General features: G+C 42.1%; 1 protein-coding gene across 6 annotated transcripts in view; it reads right to left on the bottom strand.

The window, feature by feature from the left end:
* Window positions 1–2,047: 2,047 nt before the first annotated feature.
* Window positions 2,048–15,849, bottom strand: part of BPTF (bromodomain PHD finger transcription factor) — a 1,198,927-nt gene continuing 1,185,125 nt past the window's right edge. For 3 of the 6 annotated variants that reach the window (XM_069199907.1, XM_069199908.1, XM_069199910.1), the window contains one exon: window positions 2,048–2,970. In XM_069199907.1, the coding sequence (XP_069056008.1) occupies window positions 2,934–2,970 (37 nt within the window). In that variant the 3' untranslated portion in view covers window positions 2,048–2,933. Of the gene's footprint in view, window positions 2,971–3,555; window positions 3,690–15,849 lie in introns of those variants that run through there. The other 3 variants (XM_069199911.1, XM_069199912.1, XM_069199909.1) reach the window with 2 other exon arrangements.

Genomic DNA, 15,849 nt, shown 5'->3' with positions numbered 1-15,849 from the left:
CAATGTCTGGAGTGGCGTCCAGTCCACCGGCATCCTGTAAGTCCACAAATATATTGTCCTTGTCATAAAGGTCATCAGCCTCATTATTGTCATCATAAACATGTAGGTGGAACGTTTCTGGGTCTGAGTATAAATGCAGGCCTGCCCTTTGTGACCTTTGTGAGGAATGGGAAAAAGTAAGTTTCAGAGTTCAATAAACTATCTACTACAGTCCAGACCCGGGGTTGCAACATTAATTGGGCACTGGACGCTGCACTGGTGCAGCAGTCAGAGGCACTGGGCTCGGAGATGGGGCCAGCGCAGAAGGTTGAGAGGCTGAATATGAATGGCTGAATGTGGAGGTACTGATCCCAAGCACCTCAGAAAATAGTGAGATTAAAGGCCGACATGTTTCTTGCCTCATGTCATTATTGATCAGGTCAATTCTTCAGGACCTAAAACCTAATCTACTGGGGATGCGTGACAGTAGGTGTAGCATTAGCAAGACGCACCTCAATCACACTGATTCAAGTTCTCACAGTATACTTGGGGATTTCTAAAACTCAACCGAAGTTCGGTAAGCTACTGACCACTTAGGTGATGGCAGAGACCATGCTAGCTGTGGAACAAAAGGTTTCAAGCTCGCTGACTCAGGGGTGACCAACTCTTTTTCTGCCTTCCTGGAGTGTCACTTTAAACCTGTGGAGACAAGATGCAACAGGACCAATTGCGGAACTGCTCCCAAGAGAGGGTATCGACTCTGTGGCCTAGAGGTAATCATGATCTCATGCAACTCAATGGTAGGACTGAGAGGATTTGTGCTTCAACTTCTTATGCTTCTTGGATTTCTTTGACTTACCTGAACTCCTTGCAGTCCTGGAAGTGAGAGCAAGACTGAGCCATCGACTGGAACTACTTCGACTTCATCGGACGCTCTGCGACTGCAAGTCTAGCTTTATTGTAGCAAATTTTTTGTTGTTGATCTTCACGCAACATTCCCAATATGCAGAGATATGCATATAGCGGCAGCACCAGAGATGAACATCATGGGTGTCTGTCACCGACGTTTACCAGTTGTATTCTTTTTGGAAGGGACATGTTCCTTGCATACTGGAAATTTTGAGGGAAAAAGAAAACTCAGTTGGAGAGGATTCAATTGGCGCTCTGGATCCACATCAGAAGGCATGAAAAGAAAGGACCCAATGTCAGAACGTGGAAGAAGTGTAGATATAGTATCCCTGACGTCACACTGGCAGAGGGACGGGTCTGACAAAGAGCTGGACGATGCCACCTACCGATGAGCAACTTAACTGCTGACAAAATTCATTGGATCCAGTCTGGCGCCCGGAGGAATTTACGTGGTGGGGAATTTACTATGGCAGGTTTAGCTTCGTTTTCAGGCACTTGTTCATCTTCACACAGCATTCAAATGACACCAAGCTGGGCCTGGAGCCGAGGATCGAGAATCAAACACATTGGTGTCTGTCACCAACATTGGAGTCTTTACAAGGTTGCAGTCTTTACAAGGTTTAAACCCTGTTTTTGGAGGCAACATGTCTCTTGCACACTGGAAACAATGAGGGGAAAAAATAGTGTCAGTACAACAAGATTCAAAAGAAACTACGGATTCATGTCGGAAGGGGTGGAAAGAAAGGAACTGATGTCAGTAGGCCAAAGTGATGCAGATATAGTAGCTCCATCATCACATCCAGGGCGGGACGGATCTGATGTGGAGCTGCACGATGCCACCAACAATCATGCAACGTAATTGCTTAAAAAATTCTCCAGATCCAGTCTGGCCCCTGGGGAAATTCACAAGATGAGGAATCTTCAGTTAGAAGTCTCTATCAGAGAGTTAAAAATGGACGCTGGAAAGAGCTTTGGGTAAACCTGATAAGAATTAAACATAAGTATAAAAGAGCATTTTTGCAAAAATGTATGCAACTTTTAAGTCAACCTTGGACTCTGCTACGCTTTAGTTTACATTTTACCAAGATAAAACACACATCTTCAACAGACAGTCCACCTGTCTCACGAAATAAGCTTTTCATTTTGTGCACAGACACAGTACCTTGGGGGGAGAACAGTGATCTCCTTTTTATTATGTTTAATATACATCCATATTCTGAGTCTCAATACAAAAAAGGGAAAAATTTGAATCTGACAAATGTTTACAAACAAGATACCTTCAAATAGATTTTTTACTCATTTTAGTCTGGTGCAGAGTAAATGACAAACTTTACTGCTATATTCAGAACAACAGTCTATAGTCCATGAGCATTCAGTCCGACTGTTTATGGCAGCTTAATTATTATTTTGCTTTTTAAACAATAAACTCCTTGTTGAGTCCCAGTTTGCATGGATGTGCACATGTGTACATAGCAGCTCCTTTCATAGAAAGAAAAGACACCTAAAGGTTCTCTTGTACTTTTACCTACAGGAATCATGTTAAGGTACAGACTGGATTACATGTAACCAAAAGGGATGTAGGATTTCTTTTTTATATAAGAAAAACAAATAATCGGCTGACAAATGAAGCCAGCAATATAAAAGTGTTCATAGAATAAATAAATACAGTCAAAGGTTTTCTGGGTGGGCATTAGACCAGTTTCTTCACTGAAGAACAGACGTGGCATTTCCATGGAGCCGAACCAGACTCCATTGAGTGTTTGCTTCTTGCTGCTTTTTTTTTTTATCTTCCACTCTCAACAAACCAACGTTTTCCTGCTTCTGCCACCTGATTTAACCCAGGACAAGAAAAGTGGTGATGTTGATTTCTTTCCGTTGTCCTTTGGACAAAAATAGGATAAGAATCCAAGAATCCTAATGCAACTGTGGTGACCACAGAAACAGTTTTGGCTGGACCACCCGACTACAAAAACATCTGGACTCTTGATATAAACTTCACTGACAACCAGATCTTGATTTTGTTTGTTAGGAGTGCAAGCTGAGCTCTAAGATGTTGTAGACTGCAGTTTGTTGTTATGGGACCTGCAGAATACAGAAAAAGGGACAATTAAGTACCCTCCAAGAACGTGCTTCCTCTAAAAGGAAGCCAGGGTCAAGCAGTTTGATGCAACCTACAACAATGAAAACAATTTCTGAGGAACACTATTTTATTTTCCTTCCCTGGCAGTCAAAGGATTTGTCATCAGGCATAAAACATAACCATCATTAAAAAAAATGGATGACATATGGAGACTTTTGTGTTTTTTTTATGTTTTTTTTTTTACTGATTGTGATCCCATCTTGAGTCACGGAAACATTTTCATAAAATGCTAGCCTTTTGGAATATACAATATATACATGTAGTTAATTTACAATGATGCAAAAATCTTTGGACAAATGCATAATTGAAAAGGACCAGCAACAGAAACTTAAACCAGTTTTTCTAACGGTCACCGCAAGACTCCTTTGCATGGTTTAGTTTTATTAACAAATCTCAATTATGCACAATAAAATACATAGTTTACAGGAAAAATTCAATTAAACACCTAAGGTGTCACAATATTATTGGGCTGTACAATGAACACATCTATACATTTTCAGCATGTATTTCGCCATGGTGGCTTTGAAAGGAGGGCTGTATGCCTGTGCCAAAAAATCTGGGTCACATATGAAATGGGAGACACCAAAGTAAAAGACCCACACAAAATCCCCAGTATCCTGGTCTGTTTCCAGTTAACAAGTCAGACTAATGATATCATAATCTGCGAAAAGAAAAAAAACATGATGGTGTAAATTAATAAAATGAACAGATGGAAAACAGTGATGACATGCAGGCACCAACAAGCAGTATGGAAACTTACTACATCACATTTTAACAAGGCTGTCTTCACAAACGCATACAAAGTGATGACATTTTTTATGCGATCAAAATAATAGTCATGCTCACTCGTGTATGTAAAGCTTAGTGTCTGTCCAGGAGGAACATATCAGGACTTGCCAGTAATCAAGCATTTTTTATTGCGTAAACTTGTTTTTAAGGTATTTCTGAACTGAAGGTGAGTTGGATCAAACTGGAATCGATTCAATAGTAAAATGTTCATTAAGTCTTTTATTAAATGCAATTCTTGGCAACTATTTGACACTTCTTTGAGCACCGTTGAGGATGTTAATCCATATGCATCATTTATAGGGAAATAGTGCAGGATTTTTAAGGCTGGTGTTGGGCAGCACACCATGTGTTTCTCAACGGGATCCAGTTTCATCCTTATGCACTTTGTCGAAATGAAATGCTGCCACTTTCTTTTCAAACAGGAATCCAGCCATCAATGCCGCCTCAAAGCCTTTTTGCAGATCCTAGTTTCAAATCTGTTCCGTATGTTGACCTCACTTTATCCCAGTGTAATTTTCTTGTCAAAAAGATGCATCAAGTTGCACACTAGTCCTGATCATGATCCTGCTACAAAGAGTGAATATTTTGTCAATACACCAGAACTTCAAAATGTGAGTAGTTCCCATAGGACCTGTTCTCAAGAACAGACACACCCTTGACAGAAATAACCTGTTGCTCCAATTATTCTTTTAAATATTACTATAGCTCTGCTTCTTCGGATTTATCCCAAAAACAGTTGAAAAAAAACCTAAGGAGGCTAGGAGACTGTGGGAATCCAGGCAACTTCATTGTCTCACATTACAGACAGAACCAGCCACAATGACCACAACACTTAAACTACTTATACTTCTAGACCAAAGTCCATGCTGCAAAAGAATGTCGTATGGGACTCTGTTATGACTGACCTTTCTGAAGTAAATGGGATGTCTGACTTTTTGAGGTGTTAGAATTTTATTTGACCAAATTACTTTATATTTTGTCTTTTCTTGTTCTAGTCACTTTCGACCATGAAGAACAGACAGGTACATCCAAAGAGGAGCATGACTATCATTATGAGTACTGAAGGATCAGAGTGAGTGAGCAACCACAACAATTTTGCCACATGGATATTTATTTTTCTTATAACACATACTGTAGGAAGTCAATGAGGACAGGTGTCCAACACTATTCAGCTTAAAAAATAATCATACAAGCCCACAAAAGGCAAAGTAGCATCAATTACTAGAGATAAGAGATTAAATATCACAAGCAAGATGAACAAAGCCATTGTGAATCAAATGGTAATGATAGGAAATGTATGAAAGGTGAGTTAGACCAGAGGCAAAACAGAAGTTTCCAGAAACATTCAATGTAGCTAAGTAGCACTAGTTATATCATACTTTCCAATTTCTTACCGATCTCGGCTTTTCTCATCATAGATACATTTTGATAAAGTCATGGAATTCTTCATATTAATAAAGCCAACATGAAATGTTCACAGGTCTCTTCCTGTACCAGTAGAAACATGAATTGGCAAAGGCAATAGGTCACACCATTTGGACGTACTGGCTTTGCCAAAGCTTTCACCAATCTGTACAGCATCTCCGACACTGTGCAGCATGGCTTTTTAAAAAACTAAAAGAAAAAAAAAAGCCAACAAGGGCGGCCACTCATTTTGTAGGGACGCACTCTCAGCATGCACGCATCTACTTTTTTCCCTTTTTGTTTGCCAATCCCAGTTGGCTCAGTAAACAAAATGAAAAGAAAGTGGTGGGAGGAGGCAACATGAAGGCAAGGAAGAGAAGCAATGGAACGGTGGGGAGGCAAAGCAACACAAAGCGTGGATGGGGGAAGCAACACAAATGGTGCGGGGAGGCGGGACGAAAGAGTATGCAACATGGATTTTGTGGGGCTAGTGGGTATGTGAAAAGCACACGTGAAAGCAACATGGGGGATAAGCACACATGGGCAACACAGAGGAAAGCCTGGAGAAGCATACACAAGCAGCGAAAGAGCGACACAAGAGAGGGTGTAGTGGAGGAGAAGTGCAACAGAGAGAGCTGGAAAACACAAGATATGCACTGTTGTAAATTGCTTGATCAAAAATAAAGTAGCAAGTGAAAAGTAAGCAGTGGCAGGACACATGTAATGTATTCATGCTCCAAGGGAGGGAGAAACACAAAAAGAGGTAAAAAGCGCACACACACACACACACTCTCTCTCCCTCTAACGAATAAGAAGCATTCAAATGAGAGTGACAATGAAGCTAGCCAATGGTATACAATTGGCAGAGATAAGAAAAACATTTTAATTTTAGACTAGGAAAATACCTAATAATGACTGCAATATTAGTTCCTGCTTTGGAGTTAAAATATGTAGGAGCTCAGAAGAGTTGATGGGACCATTTGTGTTCCTTACTTTCTTTTATCTCATGATGCAGACTCTATCATAAGTGATCAAGAGCTGTACCTGCACAGTGCTATGCTTATATATGATAATGTTCTTACACCAACATGCCTTACTAAATATTTTCAATCTGGGAATCCGCTTGATTTTCTAAGAAACAGTGTCAACTTAGTAGCATAACTAGTTTTAAAGCTTTTCAGTCAAAATGTCAGGCTCCTAACATAACCAGTTTTACAAGCTATAGTCAAAGGCTGGGTGGATATTCACGCTCCAGTCCGAATGGCTATTTCAGATTGCATCTAGTGCTGTATGGTGTAGCTTTCTGGCTCGCTAGAAAGGCTCTCAAGCCTTTAATGGCTCTGATTAGTTTCATTTAGAGTTAAACCATTGCTATCAAAGCATTTAATATTGCATAAAGATTCACATGCTTTGTTAGAATACTAAGGAGTATTTACTTGAGTTGTAGTGAAATGGAGGGGGTGTCAAAGCTTTATTCTACAGTGGTCTGTGCTCCCTACCTAGGTGACCGTTATGCGTGGGGCAATACATAATATCCTACATGCATGTATGTCTATCTCAATTACTGCTAGTGCCTCAGCTCTGTCATACACATACAGGAACATTAAGATTGGCCACAGATGCTGCAACATTGCATGTAAAGTATGGCAGCTGTAGTACAGTTGTGTTATTTTTCCCATCGGTGTTCAGGAGGAAGGTTGGGGAAAGTGATTAGAGGTGTGTGAGGATGGAGGGCTTGAAGACAGAGGAAGTAAAGGAAGCACAATCAATGCTTACAAAGTTATTCTGATTTCACTAAACACAATTCAAAAAGATTATACTACTTGTCCATCAATAAGCCCACATCTAGCAGATAAACTTCAATATCTGATGAAATAGGCTGTTCCCATTTTTGATGCTGGAGAATTAATCTGAGGAAAATTTATATTGTTAACTGTGTGAGGAATTAAATGGATTTGGTGAGTTTTTGAGGTTCTTATGCGTAAAGTGCAGAAAAGGAGCTAACGTCTCAGCTAAAAAGTGCCAGGTAAACTGGTAGGTGTTGTCACTTCAGGAAAATACTGATAGCCGCTGTGCAGAGACAGAACCCTCAATCAGCAATAACATTGTTTCAAGATCTTGCTTGCTGGAAATGTTTATGAATTAGGATTCAGCAGAGGAAAAATTATTTATCAGAATCACGTTTGTGCAGGTGGACAGTAACTGAAAAAAACTGAAGGATCACATGTATTATAAGCTTCGATTACAACAAATGGAGCAAATGTATTCTTCAGTCCAAATTTGCAAAACAAGCTGCTGGTAAGACTATTAAAGAACCATTTGTAGAACTAATCATTTAATTAACCTAAAGCTCCCCGGTCATTGGAAAATGAAATCTAAAAACGCTCCCATTTATCAGAACTGTAATCGATGCTAACTGAATCGCAATAGATAACTCCTTTTCTGATAAATACTCTATTTTTGACTCAGATTCCTAAACTTTTGAATATTGTTAAGAGCTTGGCTAGATCAATAAGCTCTTTACAAAGCAACAGCTCCCCAACTCGATAACTAGTTACAATAATTTTTATGAGGGGAAATGCCGATAATGAGTTACAATATTTCTTATAAGGGAAAATGAATAAAGGGATTGTTTAATCTCTTTGTGGTAAAATGATCGGTTGGCTTATTTTGCTTTGCAGCCCTTGCTGGTGGTTGGTAACAATTCTGGTTTTGTAATGTTAGCAACTTAGGGACTGGACATATCCTTTAGGAGGGGTGACCATTTAAGATGGTTGTTACATTGAGAGTTGGAATGTCTAACCCCGAGTTGGTCTTTACTCACTGAGGCAATTAACAAACTGAGTCACAAAAGGAGTAATACATTAGGACATACTCTCTGGTCATTACTGATTTTGGTAGTAGTAACATTTGTGATTGGAAACCTTGCGAGTTATGAAAGAGCATTTCCTAAAAAAATATGAATAAACTTCAAGATGACAACGGTTGATTAGGAGATTGGGCTTTCTCATTGAGGAAAGAAATGGGCTGGGTCATGAAAGGGTAAGGAATTCTAATGGATCATCAGTTCATTATCAATATTGCAGATAGCAATATTTGTAACTTGTAAGGGTGATTGCTACCATCATGGCTGCAATATAATAAAAAACTTTTTGAATGCATATGTACATACTCCAAGAAGAACCCACTGGAGGGATGATTTTTTGTAAACCTTGATAATGAGCTTTAAAAACTACTGGTGATCTTAGACGAATTGGTGCTATACAGCAATATGGATGTTGTGAGTACTATAGAGTTAAAGATGGAAGAATGGTTGGTTGTGTTACCATAGGGGAATAGTTCCATGACTTATTGGCCAAACAGGATCATTAATGGATAAGTTATGTTTATTGACGAAATAGTTGGCCAGTGTGTAGTATATCTTATTGCAGAGTACAGCTCATCTGGAGATGGTCTGTTTCTACACAGCCTGACCTTTCTTGGCATCCCAATACCCTACTTAGAGTTGGTCTTCCACCCAGAACTCCTGTACGATCAAAGTAGATTGCCAAAGCTCTTTTTGGGTCACAAGGGCTGTGTGAAAAGGGGAAGCTCTGCAAGGCATCTACCTGTGACCAGGAGTGGTTGACAAGGCCTGCTAGTCGCTCTACTGCGTGAGGAAACATCACTCAAGAATAGCAAGGCCACCGGCTCAGGAACCTGGAGCACCAGTGTTTTCCTGCTTTCTAAAACCAGTATGCCCCTTGAGAAAGAGAAGAGTGCTGGAGGGAGTGAAGTCCAGTAGCGAGCCCTACCGAGAGGATTCCCAGGGTGAGGTGTGATGAGACACCTGTGCACTATTCAGGCCTATGCCCATATGCAGGAGTGATTCAGCAACCTTCGCAAACCAAGTGAAGGCCACTATGGACTGAGCCGTGTACTGAGTGCCATATAGGGAGTGCCAAGCCAGTACTGCCTCTTTGCAATGATCCCCTATACCAGGGGGCCATAGTAGTAGTGACTGTGTGACAAAGCGCCATATGAGCCTTGACGGCGACTCCTTATGCCAGGAGGGGCTTCCGTGGCATCGGCGATTGCACTGGAAAAGGCTACACCTTGCTCACAAGTACCATGCAATCCCAAAAGCAAGTGGGTCTGCTGGTACTGAGCTTTGCCAAAGGTCATCTGTCACCTGGGAAAATTGATGCTGTGACCAGTCCTTGAGACAATCCTGAGGAAGGCAGAAAATGCTGTGAGGACTTCGCTGCATTGCTGGGCTCCAGTCGGAAGCACAGAGATCAATCTGCTCCCGTGGAGGGAACTGAACTTACTGTGCTGACACATGCTGGGAGCACCTCTGATCACCTGAGAAGTATTCCTTCTCCTTAGAGGATTGAAGTGGAGGAAAAATATTTTATCAAATTGGAATGCTTGCATCCACAGAACCAGTTTGTCTAGGAATAAAGTGATCTATGGAAGAGTGACACAGGGAACATAAAGCTCATGCACTTGTTGCACCAGTGCAATGGTAACAAGGATTAGAGGGTCTGAGGATTGAGTGTAAGAAGCAGCAAAGGGAAGCTACTAAGAGCCTAAAAGGGAGAGCACATCAAATATGTGAGGACCACGTTAAGGTCCCACAGTGGCATGACATAGGAAGAGAGAGGAAAACAGGTATTTTAGTCCTTTCAGAAAAACGCACTGCAATAGGAGATTTAAATAATGACGTCTGGCCCGGCAACTGTAAACAAGGCAGAAAAAGCGGAAAACTACCCTTAAACTGTGCACAGGGCATGGCCAGGGAAGGTATGAAACAAACAACAAAACATCAGAACTTAGCCTGGAGGGGGGCAACTTGTCATATGCTGCACCAAGCCACAAATTTGTCCAAATGACAAAGTTATACTGCCTATGTGGAGGGATGCCTGCCTGCCAAGATGCCATCAACCAGCTCGGGAGGAAGGGTGAAGGTGTTTAGCAAACGCCCTCAATCTCCAAGCATGAAGGTGGTGATTACAAAGGTCCGGGTGCAGAACTTTGCCTGTTGCTTTGAAAGCAGATCCTCCCCTGAGGTGCAGCACGGTCAGAAGACATATTCTCATGCTCAGCAGCTCTGCATATCATACTATCAATGCCCAATAAGGGACAACTAGGATGACTTGAGCTCTTTCGGTTTTGACCTTCCTCTAAACTCTACGTAGAAAAGGTACCAGCAGGATGGCATAAAGGAGTCCCAAACTCCAGCATAGGCAGAAAGCGTCACCAAGAGAGGGACACCCTAGCAACACCAAAGCACATAACTGCTGACATTGCGTATTCTCGGTGGAGGCAAATGGATCTAGCCAAGTTTCTCTCCATTTGCGGAAGAGACCTTGCACCACCTGTAGGTGCAGCTGACACGTATGGTCCCCTAGGTTTCAATGGCTGAGTTTGTCTGCCCTGGCATTCAAAGATCCTGAAAGGTAGCTCACCACCAGGGCAATCCATTGATGATCCATTCATCTCTGAAGATGTAGCACCTCCAGGTATGCCCTGCTTGCTGCAATACCACATGAAGGTGGTTGTGCCCGAAACCATCTGTACCGGCCTCCCCTTGATGGATGAAAGGAAGCCAACAGGATGTAGATCTTTTGCAGTCTCCATCAAAATCTGGATGTGGTCAGAAAGGTCCCCTTGATGTTGGCCCCACTGAGACTTCTGATCCCATTGCAGAGCCTCATATATCACCTGGTGATCTTGATCAGTAGGATTCAGAAGACCATCAGTCCCAGCGACCTCAGAGTCAATCTCAGTGAAACCCCGGACAGAGGCTGAAAGACTGGGATAATAGCCTGAATATCCAGCACTCTACTTTCTGTGGAAAAGACACAAAACCAAACCATGTCCAGAATGGCTCAAGTGAAGGGGAGTGTCTGAGGAGTCAGGTGTGACTTTGGCATGATGAGAGTGAACTACATGGATGACAGGAAAGCTTAAGAACTGTTGAGGAAATCATAAGGGAAGCACTTAAGACTGACATGGTTCCCACAACCCAGAGGCACTGAAAGCAAATGACATCTGAGGTAGTCATACTTCTGTAGAATGAGATAATTCTCAAATCAATATCCTTAGAAAAGTCAACAATCACAATGCGGACAAAAACTTAGTACAAAATAAAGAACAGGAGAACTTACTTGTATTTGACTATTTTCCGAGGAATTGCAATCGAACAAGAGCAGTGTCAATACATTAGATTTTTAGCTAATATTATTCTGAAAGAACTAGAAGGAATGTCAAGGATGTTTGAAATTAGATCTCTTTAAACTTCTTTATATTCTAGCTTCTACTACTGCTGGAAATGGTCCAAGAATGACTAGATTTCCTTGAACAAGTATACCACATTTGGCAGTTTGCATTAGCAACTTACATTCTGTGATACTTAATGATCTCAATTCTAAACAATCAACTGTGGCAAACCAGTGTCATAGCTACATCCACTGATTGTCAATGGAAAAAGACAGCATGACGTCAATGAAGGATTGGGAACTGCGGGATTGATTGTTAGTTGAGGGATATTTGTGGTGATGCAGTTTGCTCTCATTTATGGCTAAAAACTGTACATTTCCAGATGGCACAACTACCTGCTTATTTTATACCCCTACACCTTTTTATTTCTTCCTTCACAACTCACTAATCATTGCCTGCAGACAGAACAGGAGTGGAAGAAAACTTGTCAAAATGAAAGCTGTCTCAAGACTTAAACAACGACCTGCAGAACCATCTATCCTTGAGTGGCTTCTGTAACCTTATTTTCTAGAGTGACTGCGGTGGTTTCATCTATGCAAGTGGCTACAGGTTGTGGGCCTCTGCACTTATGCTTCATTATCAGTCTTCGACTGAAGTAAAGATCAAGAAGTGAGAACGGAGAAGAGAAAGACAGGAAAAGAGTGACAAAAAGAGAAAAAAAGATGACAAATATTCTGTGATACTGACATACAGAGACAGGAAATGTAAGATGGTGGGTGCAAGAGTCAAGTTAACATTTCAGGTATATTAAATAGTTTCATCTGCCTGTAGAACTGAGTCTAGTAGGAAACAGAAAGACCCATTTCCTGATTTACTCCAGCAGGAACCAGATTTTCTGTAGAAAACATTAGGTTGTTTAAAGCATATGGCTAGAAGCTTGCAAATTCTGGAGTAGTCAGAAGAGGTCATTTCAAGGTAACAGCTTTCATATCAACAGATGACTCCAAAGCGCAAACCTAGCCAGGAAGTAATGGAGCACTGAAGAGAACGTCACAAAGTAAATTCCTTTAAAGGGCTTGCAACTGAGGGTTACAAACAAGGTTAAAATTTCACTAAGGAGCTGGTTCTCCGACTGGAAGATTTAAAAGAAGTTACACTGCATAATTTTTTATTTGTGATATGTACCTTCAAATGCATTCAGAGAGGCTACGTTGACCAAAAGGAAGTGTTTGTAAGAAGCAAACCTAAACATAACACTGAAATTCAATGTCAGTATATTTAAATTTCTCAAGAGCCCAGCAGTGAGATTGTAACCATTTGACTGTATCCTTGAGGAATCTTTCTACCAGCCCATAATGACAATGTTCTAATCATAAATACAAATGTGTGAACAAATACAGGTTCTAAGGAACCAAGCTTTAAGCAATGACGAGGGAAGCAAGTGTGGGGTTAGGGGCGGCAGAATCATTCCACCACCCACCTTCGCTATCCTAAAAGATTCAATACCTGAAGAACCAGTTAGACAGGAGAAGACCAAACAAAACCTAAAACTGGAAAAGACTGACTATGGTGATTACAATAAGGTCAATTGTTGGATGGCTTCAATTTCTGTAGGGTCCAGAATACAGGAAAAAACACTTTGGTCTTCACCTTTAAAATAATGTAAAGTATTTTTATGTCCAGCAGATATATCACAAAGTTGTAACAAAAGAAGAAGATACTTACCTTCTGTAGCGCCTAATATGGTAGATAATCTCTAGCCGAAGATTCCGAATTATCACCAGGCATCAGACTGGATCCAGAACTTTTTTATGAGCAGTACCCCTGCGAGCCGGTAGGTAGTGTCATTCGGCTCTGCGTGGTGTTGTCTGTGCCGGAAGTGATGCATGTGCAGCATGTATATATGCAGCACCCCAGAGCACTGACGTCAGTTTCTTTTTGCGACTTTCTATGTCAGGAGTGCAAAGCCAGAAAGGAAACTAACTACTGGTGTGTGGAACTAGGGCCCTGAAAAGGGAATAGACCTGTAACTATAACTCCATTTGCTGAGCTTTGGTAAGGAATCTTCAGCTAGACAGAGTCTCTACCAGAGACAGGCATTACAATGGTAATTAACTTGTTCATCTGATAGAGGCTTAGAGTCGCAGATTCCTTACCTTGAAATAGATACCAAAGCAATACCTCCCCAGAGACGGGTCTGCAAACTAGATTTATTCTAAAAAGCCATACAGGACCGAATGGGCAAAGTGCCTGTCCCAACGGACCTGAATGGCCAGGAAGTGGTGTTTGGTGAATGTGTGCAGTACCGGAACTCTGTGTGCTAACGCAGTGGAAGCAGCTTTTGCTCTGGTAGAATGAGCATGCAAAGCCTGAGGGAGCTGCTTCTTGGCCAATGTGTAGCAGATCTTAATGTAGTGTACAATCCATCATGAGATGGTTAGTTATTGCACAACTTTCCCTTTCTTGGCTCCACCATATCCCATAGTCGATCGTTCCACCTGTAACGGTTTTGTGCAGTCAACATAGAACAACAACACTCTTTTTGGGTCCAGCTGGTAGAGTCTTTCCTCTTCCTCAGAGAAATGAGGCAGAGTGTAAAAGGTAGGCACAGTGATGGACTGGCCTACGCAGAACGGGGTGACTACCTTCGGCACAACAGATGTTCAAGTCCTAAGGACCAGTTTGTCTGGCAAGAAGGTGACATATGGAGGCTGAGATGGCAGCACCCACAGTTCAGTGACTCTCCGGACAGATGTAATTGGCACCAGAAAGGCCGTCTTGATGGTGAGAAGCTTGAGAGGGCAGGTATGAAGCGGTTCAAAGGGCGCACACATTAGAAAGGTGAGAACCAAGTTAAGGTCCCATGGAGGTATAACAAGGAAGGTGGAAGAAACATGCTGCAGACCTTTAAGGAACCTAGTTACAATAGGGGCCTTTTAGAGGGAAAGCTGATCTGGCAGCTGCAAGAAGGCAGATAAATAACCCTTCTATTTGTCCAATGCAAAGCCCTGCTGGGCCAGGGTAAGAAACAAAAGAACTTGGGAATGGGATGTGGATAAAGGGTTAACCTATTTGGCTGTACACCATGCCACAAACCTGCTCCAATGGGCGGCGTACACCTTCTTGATGGAGGGATGCAGAGCTGCCAAGATAGCATTACAGCACTCAGGTGGAAGGTCGAAAGCGGTCAACTATCCCTGCTCAATCTTCATGTATGAATGGAGAGAATTGACAGATTCGGTGGAGACCCCTCCCCTTCCCCTGTTGCTGTAACAGATGATCCTCCTGAAGGGGCAGCCTGATTAGAGCATCGATGGACATGCTCAACAGCTCAGGATACACAACTCTCTGAGCTCAGTACAGTGCCACAAGGTTTGGGCCCGGTCGATCCTGATCTTCTTGAGAACACTTGGCAGAATAGCTATGGGCAGAAAGGCATCCAGAAGGCTGAAGCTCCACTCAAGATGAAAAAGAACTTCTCCGATCGAGAACCGCCTTAGAAACTCCAGTGTGCAAAACTGATAACATTGTACGTTCTCAGAAGTGGTGAACAAATTTAATCAAGGTTCTCCCCACTGCTGAAAGACACCTTGAACCACCTCCAGTTCGAGACACCATTCGTGATCCGCTAGGCATCTTTGCCTTAGTTAGTTTGCTCTGGTTTTCAGAGAGCCCTCAATGTGTTGAGCCACCAGGGAAATGCCCTGACATTTCAGCCATGTCCAGAGACATATGGCCTCTTGACAGAGGGTCCGCAACCTCACCCTACCCTGTTTGCTGTAGTACCACATGGCGGTGGTGTTGTACATGAACATATACTCTAGCCTTCCCTTGATGGCGTGTAGAAAGGCTTTCAATGACCATCTGATCGCTCAGAATTCTAACAGGTTGATGTGGAGTCCGAATTGCGTTGGAGAACCTAGTCCTCTGATCTCTACCTCTCCCAGATGGCCGCCCCAGCCCGGGACTGATACGTCTGCCACTGCCATCAGACCTGCATGGGGAAGGGAAAGGGTGACGCTGACCCAATCACGGTTCATCAGCCACCACTGCAGGTCTTTTGCAGTGTCCTCCTGTAGTGAATCCTAGTTTGTTTTAACGGGATAACAGGAGTTAGCTTAGCCGTAGGCTTGTAAGCTCGTGCCCCCGTCACCTAGTGACTTTTAACCTACTTAGCTTGCTCGGTCTTAGTCCATTTAATTATTTATTTCCTTTAAGATGGTGGCCTTGTTTATAGTTAGGCCACTTGTTATGGGTTTTATTATCAGTGTCACAGCGCCAAGGCGTCAATATCAAGCACGAAAGACAAACATACAGTAGGTGTTCACACTTAGGGATTTTCCCTCTCCATACTTTCGAGGGATGTTGATATTAATTGCCGTCCCAAGCATGCCTGTTATCTATTGTTTTGAATTACACTTACG

The sequence above is a fragment of the Pleurodeles waltl genome, chromosome 7 (genome assembly GCF_031143425.1).
Source record: "Pleurodeles waltl isolate 20211129_DDA chromosome 7, aPleWal1.hap1.20221129, whole genome shotgun sequence".
In the NCBI taxonomy this organism is placed as follows: Eukaryota; Metazoa; Chordata; class Amphibia; order Caudata; family Salamandridae; genus Pleurodeles; species Pleurodeles waltl.
Note: the sequence above shows the minus strand (reverse complement) of the source record. Positions and strands in the feature narration are given on the sequence as shown.